General features: G+C 37.0%; 1 protein-coding gene across 5 annotated transcripts in view; it reads left to right on the top strand.

Moving 5' to 3' along the window:
- LOC140757313 (fibronectin type III domain-containing protein 5) overlaps window positions 1-25,939 on the top strand; it is a 178,241-nt gene that overhangs the window by 82,367 nt on the left and 69,935 nt on the right. For 2 of the 5 annotated variants that reach the window (XM_073092970.1, XM_073092967.1), the window contains exons 2-4: window positions 3,661-3,771; window positions 9,462-9,594; window positions 22,085-22,224. In XM_073092970.1, coding sequence (XP_072949071.1) covers window positions 3,696-3,771; window positions 9,462-9,594; window positions 22,085-22,224 — 349 coding nt within the window. In that variant the 5' untranslated portion in view covers window positions 3,661-3,695. Of the gene's footprint in view, window positions 1-3,660; window positions 3,772-9,461; window positions 9,595-22,078; window positions 22,225-25,939 lie in introns of all 5 variants that reach the window. The other 3 variants (XM_073092969.1, XM_073092965.1, XM_073092966.1) reach the window with 2 other exon arrangements.

Genomic DNA, 25,939 nt, shown 5'->3' with positions numbered 1-25,939 from the left:
TTCGAAACTTCGCTGTAATAAGTCATTGTGTTGAATCTTTGACGTAAAGCCCTTACTGCAATTAATTATTTTATTAAAGTGTTATTTTATAAACATGAAGCGGGTAATAAGTACGTACGTATATGATGTTATGTAGGTACCTATATTCGATCCCAAATAAGCTTTAAAGATGTTGTCAAATACAGATGCTTTTTTATGGGCTACCCCTGAAGTCTAAGTTGAATTGTCTTTTGTAGGTAAGTTTCTCTTCCTTACCATAACTATCGAACGCAAATATAGAACGCAACAACGCGTGACACACCTTAATAAACCGTTATAACGAAGTTAGATTTGTTTATTGTTTGTAAGAGATTATGTTACAAACTACTGAACCGATTAAAATAATCTCCTACAACGAGAAACATTGCAGGTATGTCACCATTCAGGTTACCGCCGGTGGAATCGCAGGCGCTATTGTAAGCTATATCAAAGATAGCTTTCGAAATGGGGTCAAGACACCTGTCCTTAGCACTCTGATCTTCACAATGGGTTCATGATACTATTGTTAGAGCACCATTATTCATTAGTCAATTAGCTAAAGAGTTCGGACATCTCTCGTATAAAGCCCTTAATGTTTCAAAGGATCCTTATAGTGAAAAGCTATATAATAGTAGCATAATAGTTTGAATAGCATCTTGGCTTACCTTTACTTAAGTGGTACACTTAGGTTTATCGTAATTATAGTATACATAGCGAACCGAAACATTGTAAGTAGCTACTAGTACTCTAGTTAAGGCACATAAAGTGAGTGTATTCATAACATTTTATTTTTAATATTTAAAATGAGCTTCATTTCAAATGTCTTGTTAGCACTCAACATGTGTTAAAACAAACAGATTTGAAATTATTATTGGTTCACCTATCCACATTGGAATAACGTGGAAGTATTCTCTAAACCGCTCCCTATGGTGAAAGACCAAAGATTAGCAGTATGACATATAGGTTTGCGGTTAACTGCAGATAATGGAAATTTCCCACTAACTTCCAACAATATACGAGTAAGACGCATTGACAGGTACAGCCCATCCACTAGGTTGATATGTACACATTATGAAAACGTTTTTAATATGCAATCGATTGATCAAAGATCAAAATTTGTCAATTTCTGCCTATTAATACAGTAGAATCCGTTTACTATGACTCCGTATATATTGACCAACCGCTTATTATGACGTAATTACACAACAAAGTTTGGTTTTCATATAAAATTCTTTGTAAAAAAATCGGATATAATGACTTCCCTTACAGTAACACGTCGCTTATTATGACCCATTGTCGATAAATTATGTCCGGTTTTAATGACCGACATGACAACATGATTTTTTACATCTTCGGTAATGTTGGTTGATCTTTGTGATCACGAAACCTAGACTCAGATTCTTTTGCAGCACCGGAAATGTGGAAAGATTATGTTGACATTGATAGCGCTCTCCTCACATCCGAAGCACCAACCGATGAAGATCTCGTACAGAACATTAATGTTAAGGAACAACTCAAAAGTGTTGAGGAAGAGGAAGTCGAGTAAGAACCATTACCTACCGCAGAAGAGGCATTAAAGGCTGCAGAATTATTATCACGATTTTTAAAAGCAATATTGAAAATTTTTATTTTGATTTATTATGGTATGTTTCTCTATTTCTGTATTTTAATACATAAGTAAATATTTATATAAAATTTTTTTTTTCACGAAATGCTTTGTATGATGTCCGCCTATTATGACGTGTTTGTCATTTCCTTTCGATGTCATTATAAAGGATTCCACTGTAATTGCAAAACATGGGATTGATTGAATATTAATAGAAACACCCAGAACAGAAATCTAATAGCCACAAATCCAACCCAGCACTGCGTATTAAACTAACATACTCGTAGTGTCCGCTCCCCGAAACTTATAATAATTTGACAGTTAAACGCAGCAATCGGCATCTACAATAAAATAAACAATTCTAATTTAAAAATCAGTAAAACGCACTCATAAATAACGAACAAATAGAGCCGCTTGCTAATACGTTCGGAAATAAAAATATTATAGCAAAACAAACTGTAAAATATTTTTACGATCGCACCTAACTACACGCTGTCACGGAAATGCAACGTTGTAACGAATCGATGGCTATTCTGTAACGAAAACACCTGGTTTTATTACTCGTTAAATTAATGTTTTGTTGTGTAAAACTAATGACTTTGGCGCTTCGTTTTACTTGTCATTGGATCTTTTTTAGTAAATTTGTATGGGAATATTTTTTTATATAAAATATAATACGACATACAGAACGGTAGTTAGTTTTTTCGCGCGAATCTTCAGAATGATAAAGTATTTTTAGGGGGCTTTACGGTTTTAGAAAAATATAAAATCTAGTAATGTAGCAACCCTTTAAAATTCATTTGAAACTTTTAATAAAGCCGTTGCCATTGGCCTCCAGTAAGATCATAATCTATTATTTAAGGTCTGCTGCAGATATTCACTCTACTGATCCGCAATGACCACCGGGATTAGATTATACTGCTAAATTTGTTTTCAGTTATGGTTTAGATTCGTGTCCTACTGTGGGACATAAGAAAACTTGTTGTAGACACTGAAGGTTATAAAACATTGTATGAGAGTGACTTGTCATTACATTTACTTACCTAAGAACTTAAATAAGATTAAGTTACGTCGATTAATTCTTTAATCTTACTTACCACATGAATGCCCAAGAACTTCACGTAAGTAAACCCTATTAAGTCGCATAAGTGGCAAATCCGACCGTATTGACAGTCATTGAACTATTTATAAGTAGAGTGCAGCATGCATAAGTAAATGGTTTGAATAGTATGAGCGACAGTAAGTGCAAGTGCGACAATTCATGTCGACAAATGTCGCTGGCGGTTACTGATAAATGGTGGAGTTAGTCGTCGACAATCGCTGACGATTGTTGACGACAGGTGGCGTTAGTCGGCAAAAGGTGGCTAGAGACGGTGACAGTCACTGATGCTTGTTGACGTCAGAAGGCGACAGTCGGCAACAGTCGGCGACAGTCGGCGACAAATGGAGGCGACAGTAGACAATTGTCGCTAACGATTATTAACAACAGGTGGCGACAATCGACGTTATTTGCCGACGCTAGGTATCAGTAGTTGGTGACAATTTCTAATCGTCGCAGATGGTCTTCGACATAACCTGTCGCCCGTGTAATAGCACCCTAAAGCTCAATTAATCAGTAAACGATCTAAACTTTGGATGGATTTATATTATACACTTAAGGTTCGGTATCTTTATCAAGTGCACTACTGCAAAGACTGTTCTTTGGCTTGTGCACATAATGTTAAACGTACAGTTGTCACGACGGATATTTGTCGTTCCCATAATGGTCTTATACGGGACCCATATATTTTATCGTTCTAGTTTTTATGAAGAGGCGAATTAGACAATCGGATAATAAAATATCGAACATCTAATAAACGACAATCTTTCAAGCACAAAATCCGTGATACCTAATATAGTTTGAAACCATACTCTCACCTAGGATTAATGTTCTCTTTCTTCCAGAAGATGCAAGGCTTCTGTTTGTTCTAGCAGAGGCTTTACATATTTATACTAGATACTGTTATCGTAAATTCACGTAATTCTGTTTGTTCCAGCAGAGGCATGGCATGAGCTTGCGCGTGGGCGCGACATGCGGCGCGCGCCGTCCGCGCAACCCGCACTCGTCGCCCTAGCGCTCTCCTTGCTGCTCCACTGCGCTACCGCTGGTAAGGAATCCTCAACTAATTATTAAATTACTACTTGTTGTCAAATGACCAATACATTTTAAACTGGCTGTATTGAAAAACATGGTTGGACCTTTTGCAAAGGGATTTTGGAAGTAACCCCGCCACACATATTTCTGCTTAAAAAAGGCATTGTTATTGTTGCTGTCTCCTTTGGTAGGAGACGTATTTATCCGAAGCATTTGAACTTGGTCCCTAGTGGTTGAAATGCATCTGCGACAAATTTAGATAGGAATCTAAGCTTATCAGGGGTTGATGTCTACTAGCGGTAGAGGACTCTTACCATCAAGTGGACTGTATGATCATTTCCTACCTTTACTTTATAAAAGTGATCTACTAATTTTTTTGATCTAATGGTATAGAGCAAAGCCTCCGGAGTCGGTCCAGGCTTCTATCACCTACAAAATAAAATCATATAAAAGTATAAAAGATAAAAGAAAATCATTTAGCTAATTTGCTAATTAACACTCATTTTTTCCTAATCTTTATTCTTCTAAAGGACCCAAAATGGTATAATTTAATTATAAACTCAGCAGAAACATCATTAAAAGGCGACCTTTTCAATTTCGCACTCGGATGTTTGGGTATTAATCTTAATTACTGCAATTGGGTTTCATGAAAAGATTTCGAAGGTACCCTGTAATCTGAAATGGAAAGAAAGTTCTCAATCTGAGGGCGGACTATTAAATGTACCTTAATGAGCGGTTTCGTTTATTTTTCTTATAGAAATTTATTCGCCGACTTAAATACAAAACAGTTTGAAATTCTGTTGGTATTAAAATAACTTAGACAAAGATTTTTGTACGAATTATCTTTTTCTTAAAGACTGGGAGCTCGTTAGCTTGTATTTTCTTCTTCTGCGAAGCAATGATATTTTTCTTGAAGTATTTACAAAATAGAAAATAAATACACTTAATATTACATTTATATTTTTATAAATAGCTCTTTATTAAAAAATCTACCATTACGATAATTGTGAAAGTAAAAATATATTTTATTCTATGACTGTGATATTGGAACGGTAGTACCGCCGCAACAGAATATTAAAGAAAAGAAAGATATGAACACACACATCTGCGCAAGAAAGAAGACTGACGTACTATAGCCACTTACCACACGAGCCATATATATATTATACGAGCCATAGTAACTTATTCCTCAAGGGTAACACTGCATTATACTTAGTCTACTTATAGTAATATCTACTAGAAGTTCGTTGGACATTATCAATATCTATTAAGCTTTTGCTTTCCATGTGTCATGAACGCCATGGACACACAATATGAATACACAAGCACCCAGACCAAGAATAGATATCCAAATTCATTATTGAGAAATCTGTCTGGACGGGGATCGAACCCGGCACCCATTACGCGCATTAGTTTGGTGATCGCTCCGCCACGTGGCAAAGCAACACGAACAAAATGTTTAATAAGCACATGACAACAGAAAAAGCAAATTTGGCAGTTATTTTGTTTCGTGACCTCTATTACTGTGGGTTACACAACGTTTATATAATTCCGCACCTAAAAAGTATTTTCGAACTAGAAACTATAATATTCATAGAGTTGGAATAAACGTTAAGTTGGGGAGCCCCACATTTATCAATATGGAATTAGTTTATTTTCAACCAACCAATATTCCTAAACTTGGCTTTCTATTCGTACAAAATATCGTAGACTGTTGGGGTAAAGGATAGTGTGTCCGGCATTTTAAATCATAAGTCTTATACAGTTTTTTTCATAGATATATTGTAAAATGCTTTGTTATTCATATTTTGGTTCAGACTAGAACCATTCACGAACAGTGAAAACGTATCATTATATTCGCGTAAACGTGAATATCAGAGGTAGAAACTAAAAAAAGTAATAATGCGACCAGACGACAACAAAAATGATACTCGTAGTTCACAAATTAAATTTTTACAAATAAAATATTAAATACCAGCTAATTACGTCATCTAGCCAATTCAATTACAATATCTAATGTTTCAGGCAATAATGTTTTTGAACGACATAAATTGAGACAACATTAATAAATAAGAATATTCCTTTCTCGAATAGAGCCATCCCTCTGGATAAAGATATTTCAGAAAATCCAGGCACTTTCGATAAAGTAAATTTGCTTTGCATCCTGTAGCCAGAACCCGACCTACATACATGGGCTTTAGATATTCCAACCCTAAGTTTTCTTTGGGTTAGCGGAGATTTTAATAGCTGTTACGAGCAAACTGAATCATTTCTTCACAGAATATTCTCGTCTTTCCCCATTTTCACACTTATGCTGACTCTAGTAGAAAAAATATTCTGAAGATATATTTTGCGCTCAGCGAAAATTCGCAATCCATTTTCAACTATGTGCTAGCGTTAAATTGAGCTCAAAGGAATCCAAATGATCCTTCGATGACAATTCATGGATGTGATACCATGGAGGTAGGTTAATGATGGCGCCGGAAGAAGACTAAATAATTCCTCAAATTCATAACATAACGTCATCTTTAATCTCGTTACATGACCAAATTGTCTTGGACATTTTCTGTTAGCTTTAAGTGGTCCTATCAGGGGATGGTACAAGAAAGATGCTATAGATTTTTATATCGAAAAAAATGGATATAGCATGTAATAGATAAATTTAACCATGTTTATTCACAAAAAAAATGTCTAGTTTCCTCAAGGAGAGATACTCGTATAATCTATAGTCCTCAAAATCAATCAATCAGTCTAAAATTCTGTAATGAATTATTCTATCGAACATTACGAATTTTCATCTCATTAGCATACTTACGATTGAAAATGTTTTTCAAACTGTTTGGGGCGCTTTCGGCAATTCCTCGCGTGATTTGGAATCGTAATAACGTGCCATTTGCAAAACAGTTTCGCCGATGCTTAGTTATGAGAGTCACGTATGAAATTCGAGAGATATAGGAGCTCGTTTGGAGTGTATTTTGGAAAACTAACTTTGGAAGTGGAAAGTTTATTTTAGTTGCCCCAATTTTTTATGTTACATATGTTACAATCGTGGTTCATTTCGACTGAGGTCAGTATTAGGACCTTTTTATATAGACTAATGCTTTTGGGCTATTAAATTTAATGGAGCACAATGAAAAACATGATCTTTAAACAGCTACTTTCCGTAACATATATTCTAACCTATTGTCTGCTAGTTAAAATAAGTAACAGGAGCTAAAATTATTTAACAAATCAATGGCAAATTTGTCGAACAAAGTTGTAATTGACTCAAAAAGGCAAATAGACAATTAGTTGGGAACAAACAAGTAATTGGGTTGGATTTCTGTGGTTGAAAAGAAAAATACACATTGTAACGAATGCTGCATTCACAACTATGTGATTATTGTGTATTAAGGGGTAACGTAAAGGTTTTAAAAATATTTATCTTTTTGATTATGTTCATAGAGCGTTGCATGCAATTTACACCAACGATATGACATCTAAAAAAAATATTATATACACGTAAACCTCCTATTTATCTTAATTTGCACGAAGACATTCATCCCAACAATACATTATTCATGGGGCAAGATAGGAACTATACGGGAATGTTAATTAACGAACAAACTTAGACCTTCAAGATAGATTAGCAACTTTCAACAAGTTGCTGATGAAGGTATCGGCAAAGTTTGTGGGGCATTGAATAGATCTGCTAGTATTGTTTATGATTATACGAGTATTGTAAGGATCTTTTTGTGACACTGAAGAAGCAAATGATGATGCATAACGTCTAATGAGTGATTACCTATAATGAACGATGACCCGCGTGGCGAAGCTGTCACCATACCGGTCTGACACGCAAAGGGTCCCGGGTTCAATCTCCGGTCAGGCAGATATCTAAATGAAGAATTTAGATTTCTGTCGCCGGGTCTGAGTGTTTGTGTATTTGTCTATATGTGTGTCCATGGCACCCACGACATAGGGAATCCTAGTGTGGGGCTGTGCGTGTAGAAAGCGTTTATAATTAAAAATCCATCAATGTTCAATTAGCGGTAATGAACAACCTAGACAAGTTGTCTCATCACATGTCAAATTAGGTAACTTTAGCATTTAACGCTGATGTTATAATTTAAGGCAGAAGTGATGTAATCTTGATAAGACGGGAATAAGTATTGTAGAAATGTAGTTGAATTACGAGTGGTCCCACTTCCTATGAATTATTGGTACAGGTGTAAGGTTGTTTAGCTATAGGTAGTAAGGCACGCTGTATAAGTCTGAAGTAGCGCGATTTTTTCTCCTTCCGTACATTTTTTTCGTTCCGAAATTTAGTAAATAGGCATCTGTTTTTTACGAGTTTGTGTAGGGAAGTCTTGCAGCGGACTTGATTGATAGATACAAGTAGGTTCAATTAGTAATATAGGTAAGTAAAGCCAATATAGATAAACAATTTATGGATCATAGTCGACTCGTATGATTTTGTACTACACAATACTACACATAAAGAGTAGCATTAGAACAGTTATCAACACATGAACATTTTCAAAAGTTGGTCTGTCGTTATTCTTACCTACAACTGAAAGCAAATAACTATTTCTTGATTCATCGCGGTGGAATCCCGCTGCTTCTGTTGCAATGCGGTAGTGTCTTAAAATAAACTCCGTATTGCGACCACGTTGTGCATATGCGTGTTGTCTGTGTGTTTGTGTCTCCGGGTCATTAGAGAGCAACGTTAAATGTTATTTAAGGCCAATACATAAATTGCTAGCTTATATATTATGATGGTATTGGCAATAATCAAAGTGTTCGATGAATGGCTTATTATTTTTTTAACGTTTTGTTTTTATATAACAGTGTTTTTGTTTTTGATGTTTATATTTATTTATTTAATTCCAAAGTTTCACCGGAAATATTATACTTAAACAGTTTCTAAATTAAATAATATGTTTATCTGTGATGCAATGATCATTTGAATAGTTTTTATAATTTCGTATCAATTAATATTGGACCGAGACACAGTGAAGTGTGGTTGGGCTTGGACTGCCTGGCCTAGCAGATGTTTTCCTGTTTCCGGGAGATAAAAGTAATATTAAACTATCTTGATTGAGATTGACAAGATGTGACTTAGAATTTATTAAGAACTCAATCACAAACCCACCTGTTAGGTCTAAATGTGGTGATCCTGCTTTAGCATTACACTAACATACCACGAACATTTCGGAATAAGATTTATTGCAGATTTTTTTTAAAATAATTTACTTTTACCTTTTAGACATTACTGTACAAGCAAATACAGTTTCCTATAAGAAAATGAGACTACTTACTTTCGCCTGTTAATTGTATCAATCTATCCACTTTTTTTTCCTGAAGTTGTAAAAAAATTGAACTACGGTAGGCAAACATGGCTTCAGATTAATTCTTACTTCATCATCTACAAACCCACTATAGCCCCACTACTGGGCATTGGTCTACTGTAAGAATGTGAAGGTATAATCAATAGACTTCACATACCTTCGAAAGTTATATTTTAAGATCTTACGTTTCCTTATGTATACCTTCACTATTATAGCAAGTGACTCTAAATTTATAACAATAATTCGCAAATAATTTTGACAATCAAAGGGGTCTAGGATTCAAACCTTGAACCCCTCGATCAAGAAACTGCGTATCACTAGGCTATCACTGCTTAACTAACGAGCATTCATCACTTGATAATCTTCTTTCCAGGCTCAATGGGCCCCGGCGTGCCTGAGAACATAACCGTGACCTTCCTCAACCCGACCACGGTGCGTGTCTCGTGGTCGACCACGGCGGACCTCGTTGAGAAGTATGACGTCACTTACAAGCCCTCTGACGCCAGGTAAGGATTCGCTGATGGCAATGCCTTGTTCTGCCTGTTACTGTCTCTGTCTGTCTTTGTCTGTCCCTATTCGCTTGCTTTATCTGTTCGAATAATAATTTGTTTAAATGTAGCTTCAGCTTTGTTTGATAAATGTAAATATTTTACCTGAAACCCAAGTTTCAATACTAACCTATACATACCTTGCAAGTCAGTCAGTATGTGTTGCCTTTCTGTTGTCACTAACTTTGTAAATAGATTTCAAGGAAGTAAAAAATATATATCTACGTATAAAATTTTACTCGTAATGTATAGAAGCTCTGCAAAATTATTCACGCCATATATTGTATAAATACACAAATAATACTTACGACGGAAATCTAACTTCATGATTTTGATTTTTACCCTGCCGAGGATCAAACCCACAATCCTTTAGCCATTAGGGCAGTACAGCGAAGTTTGTTTATATCGTATACTTGGACAGGTGTAGCTTTTAAATCTGTAGACCATTGTGAAACACCGGTGCCTATAACTGGAATGTAAAGAGTGTAGTAGCCCAAGGGGAGTTCAATACTAAATTAAAATGAATCCATAAGTTACTAATCACAATTAACATTTATTTTTATTTTTTGCTTAGCGCGTTTATATGTATGTGTATCTGTATAGACAAGGATAAATACGTATCCTATAAAAAACATAATAATTTTGATCTATCAAGGGCAATTATTTTATAATAACAAACATACATTTCGATTTCATATACCAAATCTATATATCGCTCGTCTACTATGACTCAGATCATTTGGCAATTAGTCATCTATTTTAATTCACGTCTGGAACTAAATTTAAGTGCACTAAGAGAATTCAAGTGGTTCTAACGTAGCTCTTGATTTAGGTGGTTGGAGATCTTGTCTAGAATTAGCACGGTTAATAGTATTCACATCTTACTCGTAACTTTCTTAATAGATGAAGACTGATTATTTACTTTATTAATATTGTATAAATTCTGACGAGTATCGTAATGTCTGTCTGGTTATGCATTGAACGAAATGTTCACAAGAATTTTATTTATTTTTAAGCTCACTATAATGAAGTGAATTTAGAATTTAATGGGTCAAATTATATGAAATGCTTTAATTGGAGACATTCTCTTTTGCGTTATCTAATGCATATGAAACTCCTGTGCAACATTATAATTCTATTATTATTTAAAAGTTTTACTAACTAATTAGGGTCTCGCAATTACTCCAAGATAAGATTGGAGCTCCATTTAAAGTCAGTTTGCACCAGATTCTACCTCTTTTTTTTTTTTTTTTTTGTTAACGAGGGGGAAACCTTCGTGGCGTGGGAGCGACACGGGGTTATGCGGGACTCTTACCGCACTAAAACCCCCCCGGTGGCCGTCCTCGGCGCTGCGTAGAGGACTCCGGGATCTCCAAAGGAACGCGACCGGAGTCCTCTCAGCGCACTGCCCCGTCGGGCTCCGCCCAGGTGACTTTGCGTCACCATACCGTCTGGTGTATACGACGGAATGCGACCACACATACCGTCGTCCTTCGCGGGGTCGCTAGCCGGGCGGTTCGAGCTCCCACTCTTGCCGTCCGCAACCCCGGAAGCCCCCTTTTAGTCGCCTCTTACGACAGGCAGAGGATACCGTAGCCCTATTTTGGTCCCGGAACTACAGGGACAATTCGATAGCAAAACCTTAGATGTCGATTAACTTACATAATTATGATGCAAAATACAACCATCTTAGTCCTTCTACCTCTACCTCTACCTCTTAAGACTAAGTTAACATGCCTCGTGCGAGCTATATCGTCAAATTATGAGGTGTTCGTTACAAAGTTTATTACGTATAGCATAAGTTGTGTAGCATTGATAAAATCATTAAAAAAATCTAACTAACGCCAGTTATTAATAACTAAACTATCCAATGTTTTGCTTACCAAAGATCGACATTTGAGAATTTAAGACATTATCAAATTTTACTCATTTATAGGTAAAAGTTGGATAGATTGATTATTAATAAGGGACGTGAGATTTTTTTTAAATATAAATCCCTAGTACGCAATACATTGGATATAAAGATTGTATTTATAACAGACGTAATGCGTATTGTAGTATATAGCGTAGTGTAGTTTGCGCCATGAGAGATTTAAACTTAGCAGTGGGACAAATAGCAGTTGCAACCGCCTTTATTAGTTATCGAAAACAAACAGTAACACTTCAATTCAATTTAGTTCTGTAGATGTTAGCTATTGTTTTGTTGCGATCAGATAAGCGTTGAAACACAACAGTAGTAATCCGATCAAAATGGTAATGTAATTGCGGACCTAGTTTAGTCTATTGGAATACTAGATCGTAAATACAGATTATATCGACATTAGCTAGTGGATGTGGCTTCTACTCACGTGTTTGAATATCATTATGTTGTACGTAATAATGAATATAGTGACATTGAATATTTCTGTGAAATTTACTTTGAAATTGTATTAATTTAGATGTAAAGTCATTCCTTCAATATATTATTGAAGTGAACTTTTACACGCGCTTGCATACGATTTAAAGGTACACTTTTCTGCTTCGATTTCGGAGGCACCAGGTATTGAAAGATGTACATGATAGACGAAAGATGGAAGAATGAGAAGGTATAGTATGATCAGGGAAGTACCACCATACACATTGCTTATGTGAAAGAGTTCTGTGTTTGACGTTTGACTTACATATGAGGCGACCACCTTATTCAAACGGAGTAAGAGTAACAATGTAGGTATGGCAACGCAACTGTGATCGGCTTTAGGGTCCCCTATAAGAACTGCTTCACAATAATTCAGAACGTCATTCAGAGATTCATAAACATGATAGTGTCACGTCCTCAGTCAACCATGATGCCTCTACCATTTTTAAAACTAAAAGTTATTTCATAAGCAAATGTTATCGACCAATACCTAGGTTAACCAAAGTTTGTGTCACATACAAAGTATAGACGGCTGCTCTAACCGCACTCTATATCAAATGTCTCGCAAACTCGGAGAGTGACATACGAACATGTCACCACAAGGGATGTAAGGGTTTAGACACATTGAAAGTTAAGCTTGAATAGTGTATTGATGGCCAAAAACCAGTCTTGGATTTGATTTTGAGATTGAAAGTCCTAATTGCACTTTTGCACATATTGTATTTCCTTATTATGTCTTCCATTTTTTTTCGTACTCTCGGTAGTAATAATTAATTTTAGTATTTTTTTTTTATATTAAAGGCCCAAATTTGTCAATGCATCTAGCAATGATTTTCAAATTTAAAATGTTGGGTAGGCAAAAATTGATTAAAATTAGTTATTACTAACATGTTGTTCTACTAAAGTACCACCGGATCACAACATGGCTATAACTGGCAAATTCCAGTAAAATTCATTGCGTTTTTTCTTGTGTCTTTAATTGTATCAATATCAATCTCGACATATTGTTTATCATATCATTAAATGTAAATAAATAGTAGCAGTGATAGCCTAGTGGTTAAGAAACTCGGCCTCTCGATCGAGGGGTCCGAGATTCAAATCCTAGGCACCTCTGATTTCAAAGTTATGTGCGTATTAGAAATAAATTATCACTTGCTAAACGGTGAAGGAAAACATCGTGAGGAAACCTGCATACCTGAGACTGTTATAAAAAAGGTATGTGAAGTCTACCAAGTGCTGGTGGACTATGGCCTAATCCTTCTCATTATAAGAGGAGACCCGTGCCCAGCAGTAATGGTTTAAAGATGATGATGATGATGATACCATTAAATGATAATAGAATTAAACATGAATGTAGGTATATTTTAAAATTAAAAATAACGAAGCGTCATGAATAGATTGGTTAATTAGATCTTTAATCACTGGATCCAATCACGGCAATATCGGCTATCATATTGTGCCAAATGGTATTAGCCTGTTAACAGCTTTACCGGAGGAGCTTTACTAGCCACGAAGCGCGTCTATTAGCATGCCAATCAGATGTTCCATTTACTTCCAATTTCCAATAAGATCATCTATTTCACACGGAAGTTACACACATGGTGTTAGCAACGTGTATAGTCGCGTGGTTTATATATATTTTTAATACTAGAAAAATATTATATAAAGAAAATACCCGGCGGTTAAAAAATGTAGCCTATGTTACTCATACAATTTTGACAAATCCACCAATACGTGTGTTAAGATCCGTTAAGCCGTTTGGGCCGTAGGGCATGCCAAAACGGAGCCATACATACATAGGTACGTTCTCAAGGTGGTAGAACCCTTTGTGGTTCAACTCCGGCGGCACCACCGCCACACCTATTTCTGCCTAATAACAGCATGTTAGGCGCTGCTGTGTTCCGGTTTGAAGGGTGTGGTAAGGGAGACAGACTTTTCGGAGGCGTTCCAGCTTAGTCCTCAGGGGTAGCGGCGCATCTGTGGCCGACCTCAGGTTGGAATATCTAATCTTATCTGGGGTTGATTACAGATGTCCATGGGCGGCAGTCGGCGGCATCAGGCGGACTGCATGCTCGTCTGCTACTCCTATATTACAAAAAAAAATAGGCATATACGCTCGAAAAACATTACACTCCACAGACGGGTAATAAACCTAACGATAGAAAGCAGGTTGATAGGAAGTAGTCACCGTCGCCTATATAGGCTACATTTGCAAAATCAGAAGAGTCGTGAATGCCTCGCCGACTGAGAAGACGAGCTGTTATTGCGCCTTTTTGAAAAACTTTTTCTTTCGAACCATGCAGAAAGCTCTGGCTGTTCTGTGGCCATGCAAATATCCAAGTATGGTAAAGGTGCTTGTCTATCAATTCGCACTAAACCAGCGAGTTGGAATGGCCTTCATTTCTTTCAGTTTGAGACCCGTACCTAACCGTGAGACAGTAATTGTAATGGCAAAGACGAAATCTCATTTAGGTATAATCTTTTTAGCGTTTCACTTCAAAGTCTGTAACGAAATACAATTAAATATTAAAGCTACACCGCTCTTTTCATATTTTTACAATTTATAGAGAAAGCGAAATAACATTTGCAAGACACCCTCACTTAAAACAAGCTTATTTGTAAGTAGATGATAATTTTAAACTTATTAAAAATTCTATCTGAGACAGACGATACTTAGTAAATAAAATTAACTCTAATCTTCTCAGTGTTTCTGAAAAACGGTCCGTATCTCCGGTATGAAACATTGTCGCGGTGACTGTTATTACCTTGTATGAGTAAACGATAGGCGATAAACGATTAAATCAAGAAATATAAAACTTATGTTACAGTAAGCTCAGATCCAAACTAATATTTTATTTTCATAGAATAAACACAAAGAACAATCCGTGCTTTGATTCCAGACTTATTAAAGCTTAACCTGGTTTGCCTTGTAGCACCAACTTCAGGCGTTGCTGTGTTCTTAGTTGAAGGAAGTTACTCGGTAGATACCATGGAACAGATTTTTTTCTAGTCCGTAGTAGACACTAACACGAGACATTTTAACATAGTCCTAAGCGTAGCAATGAACGTGTGGTCGAGATCAGATAGGATTTCCATCCTATTTGCGGTTGATTACATATCTGTGGGTGGTGAAGTTGCTTCTTCCATTCCATTAAAATACACTATTAATTATGAAACCCTTATACATCTAAATATATTTGGGATAGCAAAATGGTGATAAGCTTGGTATGCTCCACTTGATAACGTTTCAGAAAAAGTATTTTAAGTAGAATTTTATTTAATTCTCTTATCGTATTTAGTCGACGATGTAGCAAGTCCCAAACAGCTCATAAATTGAGACTAAACCCAGGGCTCAGACATTTTACTATTCATTCTCTTGTTCCCACAGCTCTCCGCCTTTTTGTCTGAAATGTGTCTGTCAATGCATTCCTAACAGACACCGTCTAGAATTTATTTGGACCCGTAAAAGATTTTATTTGACTGTTTATATCGTCTGTTAGTTCGTGATATCTACGTACGAGTACATACATACATAGTTACGGATATAACGGATTTTTTCAAAGTATTTCTGGGAGAGCAGTAGGTTCTTTCCACAGATATGTGTCTGTTTTTTCACACACAGATGTGACATGATCTTTGCTGATATTGTTAATAGATGCTTTGCTATTCGTGAAGACAAATGCTCGGTATTCTTAATTAATCTATCCAATGGTTTGTCTACCAAAGACATTGACAGTTTCTGCCTTCCAAAAAAGTCAAATGTTTGTCATGGGAAATCAGGATAGCTTGATTAATGATGGGTATAAGATGAAAAGAGTCTTAAATGTATTACCATACCATTTAACTAGTATACAGTAGTTTTACACTACTCTTCACTATAATCATTCTTTTGTCTTACTTTGGGCAAAGTGTTACAATTGGGTGAATCCTTGAGCGTACTGCACCATGCTTTGAAAAGGATTATATTGAATAGGATATAGGATTATTTGTTATAAGTCAAAAATTTGAAAGATAACCATGTCATGACGTGAAACTATGAAAAGTTATATTTATGTTTTACTTTTGTTAACATTTTAATCATAAATTTTGTTTAAAATCTGTGTTTTAAGGTTGACAAGCCTTAACACGCAAACATTTTACTGACATTTCAAATATTCAAATAGGTAATTTTTAAAATGTAAATTGTTTTATTTATACATTTCAAAATGAACTCATGAATACTAGAATGGAACTGTGATTATAATGATAACGAGTTGAAAATTTAAATCTATGCGAATAGAATATAAAAAATAGTTAATTTAAATAGGTTATACATATTATAATATTATTATAGATATGATCAAACTAATGTGGTCAATAGCTGCAAAGGTACTGTAGTCGGCGTAAAATATAACGTCTAAAATCCAATGCGGTAACCCAAACAGAAGTAGTAAGTACCTTGTAGTCAATGAACATCAATTTTAAAGTAACAAGAAAGTGTTCATTCTCCCACCTTATGTACAAGGTCATAGAAATCTTCATACATTTATTGTTTATCTACGATGGTACTACTGTCATACCTATTTGCCTTTATTATAGCAATATTGACCACTACTATGTTCTAGTTTAAAAAAAAAAATTAAGCACAGACGGTTATACAAGATGGTAGCCTAGTCCTTTGGGATGACAAGGGATATGCTTTCCTGCATTTTGTGTTGATTTTGTGTTGATACGAGTAGGTACAGGCGGCAGTGATCATTTACCATCAATGAACTGAGTGCTCGTTTGCTTTATTCATATAAAATAAATAAAACGTTTTGCAAGTTGCTAACGGGCTACCATAAAAATACAAATTGCCAATAAATGGTTCGCAATAATCGTATTTTGTCCAAAGATAAAATTTTGCTTCGCTAAGCGAATGAACGAATAAATCAAGTGTTTCCATTTTAGGATGCGAAAAAGTATTCAGAATCCGTGTTACATGAATGTGAATCGCCTTTTTGGACGCTGCTAAGGTGCTGCTTTTAACGTTTAGGCATCAGTAGAAGTTAATAAGAACATTTGTACAAGCTTTTGTTCAACCCTATTACCAATTTAAATATTAGTATAGGTGTAGCAAACGAACATGCACTCCACATGAAGGTATTTCTGCCTTATAACAGCAGCGTTAAGGGCTGCTGTGTTCTGGTTTGAGGGATGTGGTAAGTGACATATTTTTACGAGGCGTTCCATCTTAGTCCTCAGGCGTAGCGGCGCATCTGTTGCCGATCTCACGTAGGAATATCTAATTCTATCTTGGGTTGATTACAGATATCCATGGGCGGCAGTAAGCACTTACCATCAGGTGGACTGCATGCCAGTCTGCTACTCCTATATTATATAAAAAAAAAAAAACTACTACCGCTCATGGACATCTATGGGCAATCCGCGATAATATTAGATTCCTACTTGAGATTATCCTTAGACACAATGCCTGACCTTAGGACTAAGACACTTAACACTGCTGTTTCTAGGAAGAAACAGGTGAGGCGGTGGTCCCACCAGAGTTCTACCGCCGTACCGTACGTAAAGGGTTCTACCGCCGTCCTAATTTTACAACTTATACATATCGTAAGTTGGTTAATTACCTTGTGGCTTCGTAACAAAGAATAAATTCAGTCCGTATTTTAGTAAATACTGGACACAATCAGGGGTCGTTATGGTCCGTTCAGAGGTGGCTTCTACTTTTTCATCTTTCTTATTCAAATACAATTTTCAGACTCAAATGTTCATTCGGAAGGTCATTAATAATGTACACACCCTGATCAAACAGTAATTCCTTTTTGGAACTCAAAATTGTAATGATAAATACGAGTACTAAGTGAGATTCGGATTCACCCTTGGTTTTTGAATGTTCCTATTGAGAATGCTTAAACGTTGAGTCTATTTATTTTTCGAACTGTGTTAACAATTTTTGTTAAATTTACTCCCGTTTTCATATTAATAATGTTATAAATACCATCCTTTAGCACTATTTTCAATCAAATAAATACTAGTTAACTACAAGAAACTATAAAGGTTCTTAAGTTCTGGTGATTACCTTCAAATTCATGTAAGTATTGTCATCTATATGCATGAAAAGTTACAAAAAAAGCTTCAAATAAAATATGTGGAAAATTGGATAACACGTATGACTAATATAGATTAGGTACCTAATGCGATTTTTAGATTCACATTTTGATATTTGTCATGTGTACATATACAATACAATATATAGTATTTGAATGAAATTGATCTATTATAATGTCATATCATCTAATTTTTAAATCAATACTGTACTGGTAAAATTCGTATGAATCATGTTCTGTTAAAAATATTTTTTGCTAAATCACATCGAGATATCGGGATGTCATTTTTCAGCAAAATGTTGACTTTGATTTTGTTTTGATTTGATTTATACGTAGGCGTGCAAAGCTTATTGAATATCAATTTATTTTAGCATCAATTTGTATGATTAATGTTTTAGGGTTGTCAGTTTTAAGCTTTTGTTTACGTAGCAGATTTGCTTTTAGAATCGGCGCTACGCGTTTTGACGACAACGTTGATACTGCATCCTGTTTTAGTGACTTGCTACGATTGATCGAGGTATCGAATACGAATACGCTACTTAGCGTCTGTGTTAATGTTGCATTCAGTTTTTTGCGGTCATCGAGTGTTCAAAAGTACAAGCGATTGCACGAAACGCTAAAAAAAATACAGGGTTTAGTGTGTGTGTGTCACTGTAATCAGCAAAAACTCATGCGACGCTCATGCCGCCTAACCAGCGAAACTAGGAAGTAAGATGACACTATCGTCATACCCAGTTTTCATAATATCGTAAACACTCGAAAAATTATAAAAAAAAGAAGAGCTTAAATGTGAGCAATTAAGCTCTTCTTTTGGTCTCTTTCATCTTTGGCCTCTTGAGGTGAGCCTCAGTCAGAGGACTGGGGTTGTATTCCGTTGGAGATTCCGGATATATCCGTGTAAAACTGGAGCATTGAGGATGGGCGCCGAGGCAATTTTAGTTCGTAAAATTCACACATAACTCTGCTTTCACGGCTTCTTGTACTTTGGGAAGGTTTTCTTGCTCGTGAATAAAAAATAAGGGCTTGATCGCTGCATCTAGAAGCAGCTAATGGTTGATGGCAGATGCTAAAACTACTATGTTTTAAAGAGCCTTTTATGAAAGTGGAAATATTTACATTTGTTCATGTTTTATCACTACGCCACAATGTTTGATGAATGTTTGTTTTCTGTAATATTTACCTTTGACCAACGTTATACTGGCAGATCAAAATGTTTTTACAACTATCGCGTTACGTTTAATAAATACAGCCTTTTATTTTGATTGGAAATGGAATTGTAATAGCAAATAGTTCAGTTTATCCAAAAAAATATTACGTTTGTTTAAATTAAATTATCAATTTTATTTAAAAACAACAATAAACATCGTCACTCTTCTATGAAAAAAAGTTTTACACCTATAATTATACCTCTTTTTGGATTTGGTGGAGTCCTATTCCCAGCAGTGGGACATTAAGCACATGTTTCCTAATTTTGTATAATATTTTCCTAGACTTATCACTTTCGTTCCTTATTTAAATGTCTTATTTTATCATTGTATTTTTAAGCTATTGCATAGCTTAGAAAAAAATCTAACACCCCCCACTCCGACCGGCACAGCGGTGATACTTTTTAGTAGCGATCTGTGCGCCCCGGGGCGCACACGCCAGTTGACGGATTAATGACTTTTTGAAATATCACGCTTGCAATTTGCATAAGTTGATAAAAAATGCTATGCAATAGCTTTACCGCGGCAGTCTCCGAGTGCCACACGTTTTTTTTTTTATAAAATAGGAGTAGCAGATGATTATGCAGTCCACCTGATGGTAAGTGGCTACTGCCGCCCATAGACATTTGATTACAGATGTCCATGGGCGGCAGACAGGATTAGATGTTCCTATCTGAGGTCGGCCACAGATGCGCCGCTACCCCTGAGGACTAAGCTGGAACGCCTCGGAAAAGTACGTCTCCCTTACCACACCCTTCAAAACGGAACACAACAGCGCCTAACACTGCTGTTATGAGGTAGAAATAAGTGTGGTTCTACCACCTTCTTATGTTTGTTTGTATGTGTTCAGAATCATTTACTTACATCTGCATACCATTTAGTTTACAAGATTTCTTCATGGCTTAACACAATATAGTGTAATGTGTCTATTTCTGTCCGGTCATTCGTCACTGTCGAGATGTCATATGGCACACCGCAATGCTCGTTAGGTGCAACAAGTCATTTGACGAGAAAATTATCCAGGTCATTAGATGTTACGATTCAGTTTGTTATTATATATAGACGACTCCCTCCCCCTAAAGGGTTCTGGGTTCGACCTCCGGCTAGATCTGTAAAATTAATTTAGATATCTGTTCCATGTCTGCGTGTTTGTGTCTGCGCAATGCGCATGGTATCCACGACATATAAAATCCTGGTGTGCCTGTTTAAAAATCTTCCCTTTATATTATACGAACAACATAAATATCTTTGTAATATATTTAGGTCTAATTTCCTTTATTAGTTTTCATATAATCTCGTACCTGCATTAACAGACAATCATATCATAGCCGTTTTATGTCATCACTCAAATTAATTAGTATAGAAACTCACCATAGAATAAGACAAGCAAATCAACTTTTTTTTTACTTAGAGTAGACTTAAATAAAATCAGTAGATCCTAAGTTAATAACAGTTCGCGAGTAAACTTGATCTTCTATAAAGGCCCGAACGTAAACGGAAGCTACACGGCTTTGTTAACAATGAATGGATAGCAAAAAGGAAGCCGAACCTGATGTTTGGACTGGGAATTTTTATTTCAGGAAATACGAGCTTTTGTTGTAGAGCCACAAAGGCGTACCATATCGGGATTGACCGGGGTAAACCAAAATATTTCGTAAAGATATTGAATGATAAATGAAGGATAGTACAATGCATTGTATGTCTCCTTCACTATCAGATTAGATAAATGGATAAATGATATAGTTCTCCGTTGAACTATTCAACGATTAGAAAAAGAACGAGTTAGCTCTCAAAATTAGCAGGTTGAAATGAAGGTGCTGTGAAGTCAAGGAACAAAAGTTCTCAGTCCTCAGTCCAGTTGCAATCATGCCTAGGCAAATGTAGTTCAGCAGGTCTTTCCACCAGATGGACTTATAACCGGAAAAAGACTGGCTGGATGCAGAGAGCACATAACTAATCTCGGTGGCGTAAACGAGGCGAGGCCTATGTATTTCAGTAGGAAAGACTGATGACCCAACAAAGTTTCAGCAAAAAAAAAACTGTGTAAATATTTGAATTCGACTTTACTACCTTTCTTATAACACCATTTGAAATCAATGAGGTTCCGTGTATTGGTTAAAGTTGTCCAATATAGCCAAGAAAATTTTCTGTTATACTTATTTTGTGGAATTCAGACAATATCACTTTGTCGAGTGCGGAAAATCTCTTCATGGACCCCTCGGAACATTCTTTAAGAAACGCGAATCTTTTGTAGCGATGGTCTTCAGGTCGCACAAAGCTGTAATTATAATGTCAACGCTTGTCTGTCTTTCAATGGAAGTAGTACGATAATATTTTTGTGTCATGATTTTTGTGACGATTTCTTAATTGTCTTTGTGATATTTTGCTGTCAAAAACTTGTTTGACTTGATTTTTCAACCTATTTCAATCAGGAAAGCTGACTTCAAGGACTAGGTATAAGTCGGATTTATAGTTTCGACTTACCATCCATCATTAAAAATTTCAAGGATCATTCTTCATCGATTGTTGTTCTATGTAACCAGTTAATAGCTACCACAGTTTATTAAATAATCTATGAAATAAATTGAATTTTCTCGGAATAGGCTCGGAATTAGACGCGGCATATTTATCGTGAGACTTAAAAAAAGTACCCTGACAAAAATATTCTCTTCTCTTTTCCTCCTTCTATTTCTCCTTCTCTCTTCTTCTTTCAGCTTGCTAATAGAATACGACGAAATTGACTCATCGTGCATTAGTTACAGAGTGGTTCTGGAAGTGGCTGGCAACTCGGACGCAGTGATTCTGAGCGGACTGGAAGCTGACACCCAGTATCAAGTTACAGTCGCTGCCCTCTGGGGCGGCCACAAGTATCGGAGTAGGCCTATTGTCTTCCGCACACTGGGTGAGTTTGTTTTTTCTTTTCTTGAGAAAGTTTGGCTAATGTTTGGCCAATACATTTGGCAAATGGCTAGAAGTATTAGATTAGGGTGAGTTTGATTATATTTTTTGTATGAATACTCCTAGGAAAGTTTCACAATGTGTTTTTCGTTTTGTTTTCAAAATAAAAATTGTTTGCCAAACGCATTGGCCCACTCTGTACAACCACGTGAGTGTCTTGAAACCACAGAAGGTAAATGAAGCAGTAAATGAACTTATACTTCAGAACTTCTAAAGTCACTATATGATCTTCTAAAACCATACATTAACCGCAAATACTAAAATAGTAATATAACTACCAGCTGTTGTATTTATTTATTGTATTGTTAACATAAATTCAAATAAAATACATTTATAGGATGTGTGGTGGTGTTGTTGGAAATGATACTCAGAAGCTATTTACACGACTCACTATATTATAGATTTATATATATACAATTAACAAACGAAAGTAAGCGAACAATAATGAAAGATTTAAACATAAAATATTAATTTTCGTATCAACACAATTGACATGACATCCTAACTGTCTTTTCTTATTTTTCCTCTCAAAAATTCGGTTTTCAATATCGAAATAGAAGGAGGTTTGTAGGTAACACTCTACAGTACTCCCCCACCGAGATCGCTACTGCGATCGATAATAATCTGGGAATGTAACTTTTCTTCCGCTTCTTGTTCTCTTGACTTCTGGAGCTGGTTGAGCAGATTCATCAGGCAGTACATCTGCTTCACGCATCAGATAGGCTGGTTTAAGTCGATCAATCGAGACTGTGACTGTCTTTCCTGACACAATAATTTTGTAAACTTTAGGGTTGCGCTCGACGACTTTATGAGGACCTGAGTAAGGCGGTTCCAGCGGTCTTCGAACATGGCCCTGCCGCAGAAAGACGTGTGATGAGTCTTTCAAGTCACGTGGGATGTAGAACGGACTATTCCTGTGCCAAGATGCTGGTTTTGGTGTGAGATTGGCTAGGCTAGTGCGCAGACGAGTTACTAGAGTAGTGATGTCTCCAGTGGTGTGGTCATTGGATGGAGCTATGAACTGACCTGGAAGGCGAAGAGGTTCGCCATAAACCAGCTCTGCTGAAGATGTCTGAAGGTCTTCCTTCCATGCACTTCGTATGCCGAGTAACACGAAGGGAAGAACCTCAGTCCAGTTGGAAGAGTTGTGGCACATAATCGCAGCTTTTAATTGGCGATGCAGACGTTCGATCATACCATTGGCTGATGGATGATATGCGGTCGTTCTGAAATGTTTAGCTCCAACCATGGATGAAAGTGCATTGAATAGATGGGACTCGAACTGTCGACCTCTGTCAGTGGTAATTTTGAGTGGACATCCAAATCGGGCAAACCAACCAGACACAAGGGCGGATGCGCAGGTCTCAGCGGTAATGTTTTTGAGTGGGATAGCCTCAGGCCATCGCGTGAACCTGTCGATGACGGTGAGACAGTATGTGAAATCAGATGAAGGTGGTAGTGGACCGACGATGTCAAGGTGAATATGAGAGAACCTTGAAGTAGGGGTAATGATAGGGGAAAGAGGAGATGAGGTATGGCGGTAAACTTTACTGCGTTGGCAGTGTAGACATTCACGTGACCACTCTCTACAAGTTTTGCGAATCCCTGGCCAGACAAATCTTTGTGTTACCAGTCGCACTGTAGCTGCTGCTCCTGGGTGACTCAGACTGTGTAGGGAGTCAAAGACTTGTCGGCGAAAGGTAGGTGTTACGAATGGACGTGGTAATGTTGTTGAAGTGTCACAGTAAAGTGTTCGACGCGACTGGGGGATCTGCACCTTCTCAAGTCGCAAAGATGACCCATGTTGAAGCAGGTCTTGCAGTTCAGGGTCAGTTTCCTGAGATCGTGCAAGCTCCTCATAATCAATAGATGAGCCAATTTCCTCTACTCTGGATAGTGTATCGGCCACAACATTGTCACGACCTGGTATAAATTTAATGTTAGTCGTGAATTGGGAGATAAAGTCAAGGTATCGAAATTGTCTTGGTGAACATTTATCTCTATTTAAGGAAAATGCAAACGTCAAGGGTTTGTGATCGGTGTAAATAACAATGTGTCTTGCTTCTATCATATGACGGAAATACTTGATTGCCTCATATATGGCTAATAATTCGCGGTCATATGGACTATACTTCTTTTGCGATGGTGTTAGTTTGTGAGAGAAGAAAGCAAGTGGTTCCCAATCTTTGTTTTTCCTTTGTTGCAAAACAGCGCCTATGCCTGAGTCAGAAGCGTCAGTTGTAATGGCTAGTTCAGCAGAAGAGTCTGGGTGTGCTAATTGCGTAGCTTGGACAAGCGAATCCTTACAACGCTGAAATGCTTCAGTCATCTCGGGCGTCATATGGACTGGATGGGCACCTTTAATCTTCGGACCAGCTAGTGCAGAGGTGAGTGGTGCCTGGATCTGAGCTGCATTAGGAATGAATCGGCGATAAAAATTAATCATGCCGAGAAAACGGCGAAGCTCCTTAACCGTCTTAGGTGCAGTAAAGTCTTGGATGGCTTGGAATTTGGTTGGCATAGGTCTGGTTCCATCTGCTGAGACTAGATATCCAAGAAATTGCACCTCAGATTTTCCAAATGTGCACTTCGCAGAGTTGATAAGCACACTGTACTCCTTGAGACGATGTAAAAGCTGGCGTAGATGACTTTTGTGCTGCTCTTCAGAAGATGAAAAAATCAAAATATCATCTAAGTAACCATAACAGAAGTCAAAATCGCGTAAAACCTCGTCCATGAATCGCTGAAAAGTTTGTGCAGCATTTCTTAGTCCAAAAGTCATGAACGGGAATTCATATAAGCCAAAGGGAGTTGTTATGGCTGTTTTGGGAATATCATCTGGGTTGACAGGTATCTGATTGTAGGCTTTTACTAAATCTATAGTGGAGAAAATGGTGCATCCAGACAATTGATATGAAAAATCTTGAATGTGGCGGATGGGATACCTGTCAGGTATGGTGCGGGCGTTAAGAGCTCTATAATCACCGCAAGGTCTCCATCCGTCATCCTTCTTCTTAACCAGGTGCAGGGCTGAGGACCAAGGGCTTTCTGAAGGGCGAGCAGTACCGGAAGAAATCATACCCTCGAATTCTTGTTTAGCAGCTTTGAGACGGACTGGGTCCAAACGTCGTGGTCTGCTGGTGACAGGAGGTCCAGGTGTGGTTCTGATGTGGTGCACTGTGTTGTGTTTGGGTGCTGTAACCATACCCATAGGACGAGTTACCTCTGGGAACTCACGCAGGATCTCGTGATATTGGGTGTCTCCAGCTACTGCTTTAACTGACACGACGTCCTCAGGAATCTTCATGCATAGGGTAGACACAGTGAGAGTGGTAGTGTTATCTATAAGTCTCCGATTTTTGCAATCCACAAGAAGATTATAATGAGTTAGAAAATCTACTCCGATTATTGGTTTTGTAACATCGGCTATCGTAAATTTCCATTTGAAAGAACGCCTGAGTCCAAGGTTCAAATCCAGGTGGATGGGACCATATGTATGAATCACGGAACCATTGGCTGCTACAAGGTCAAAGCTAGATTTGGTACAGGGCACCTTGCAAGCTGAACGCGGGAAAACACACAGGTCTGAACCAGTATCCACTAAGAATAGCATTTTCGTGTGGCGATCAGTAATAAAAAGGCGGCCTGTAGATGAAGGG

The sequence above is a fragment of the Epargyreus clarus genome, unplaced genomic scaffold (assembly GCF_041222505.1).
Source record: "Epargyreus clarus isolate Ecla_fem2 unplaced genomic scaffold, WU_Ecla_fem_2.2 ptg000004l, whole genome shotgun sequence".
Classification (NCBI taxonomy): domain Eukaryota; kingdom Metazoa; phylum Arthropoda; class Insecta; order Lepidoptera; family Hesperiidae; genus Epargyreus; species Epargyreus clarus.
This window is presented reverse-complemented; position numbering and strand designations above follow the sequence as displayed.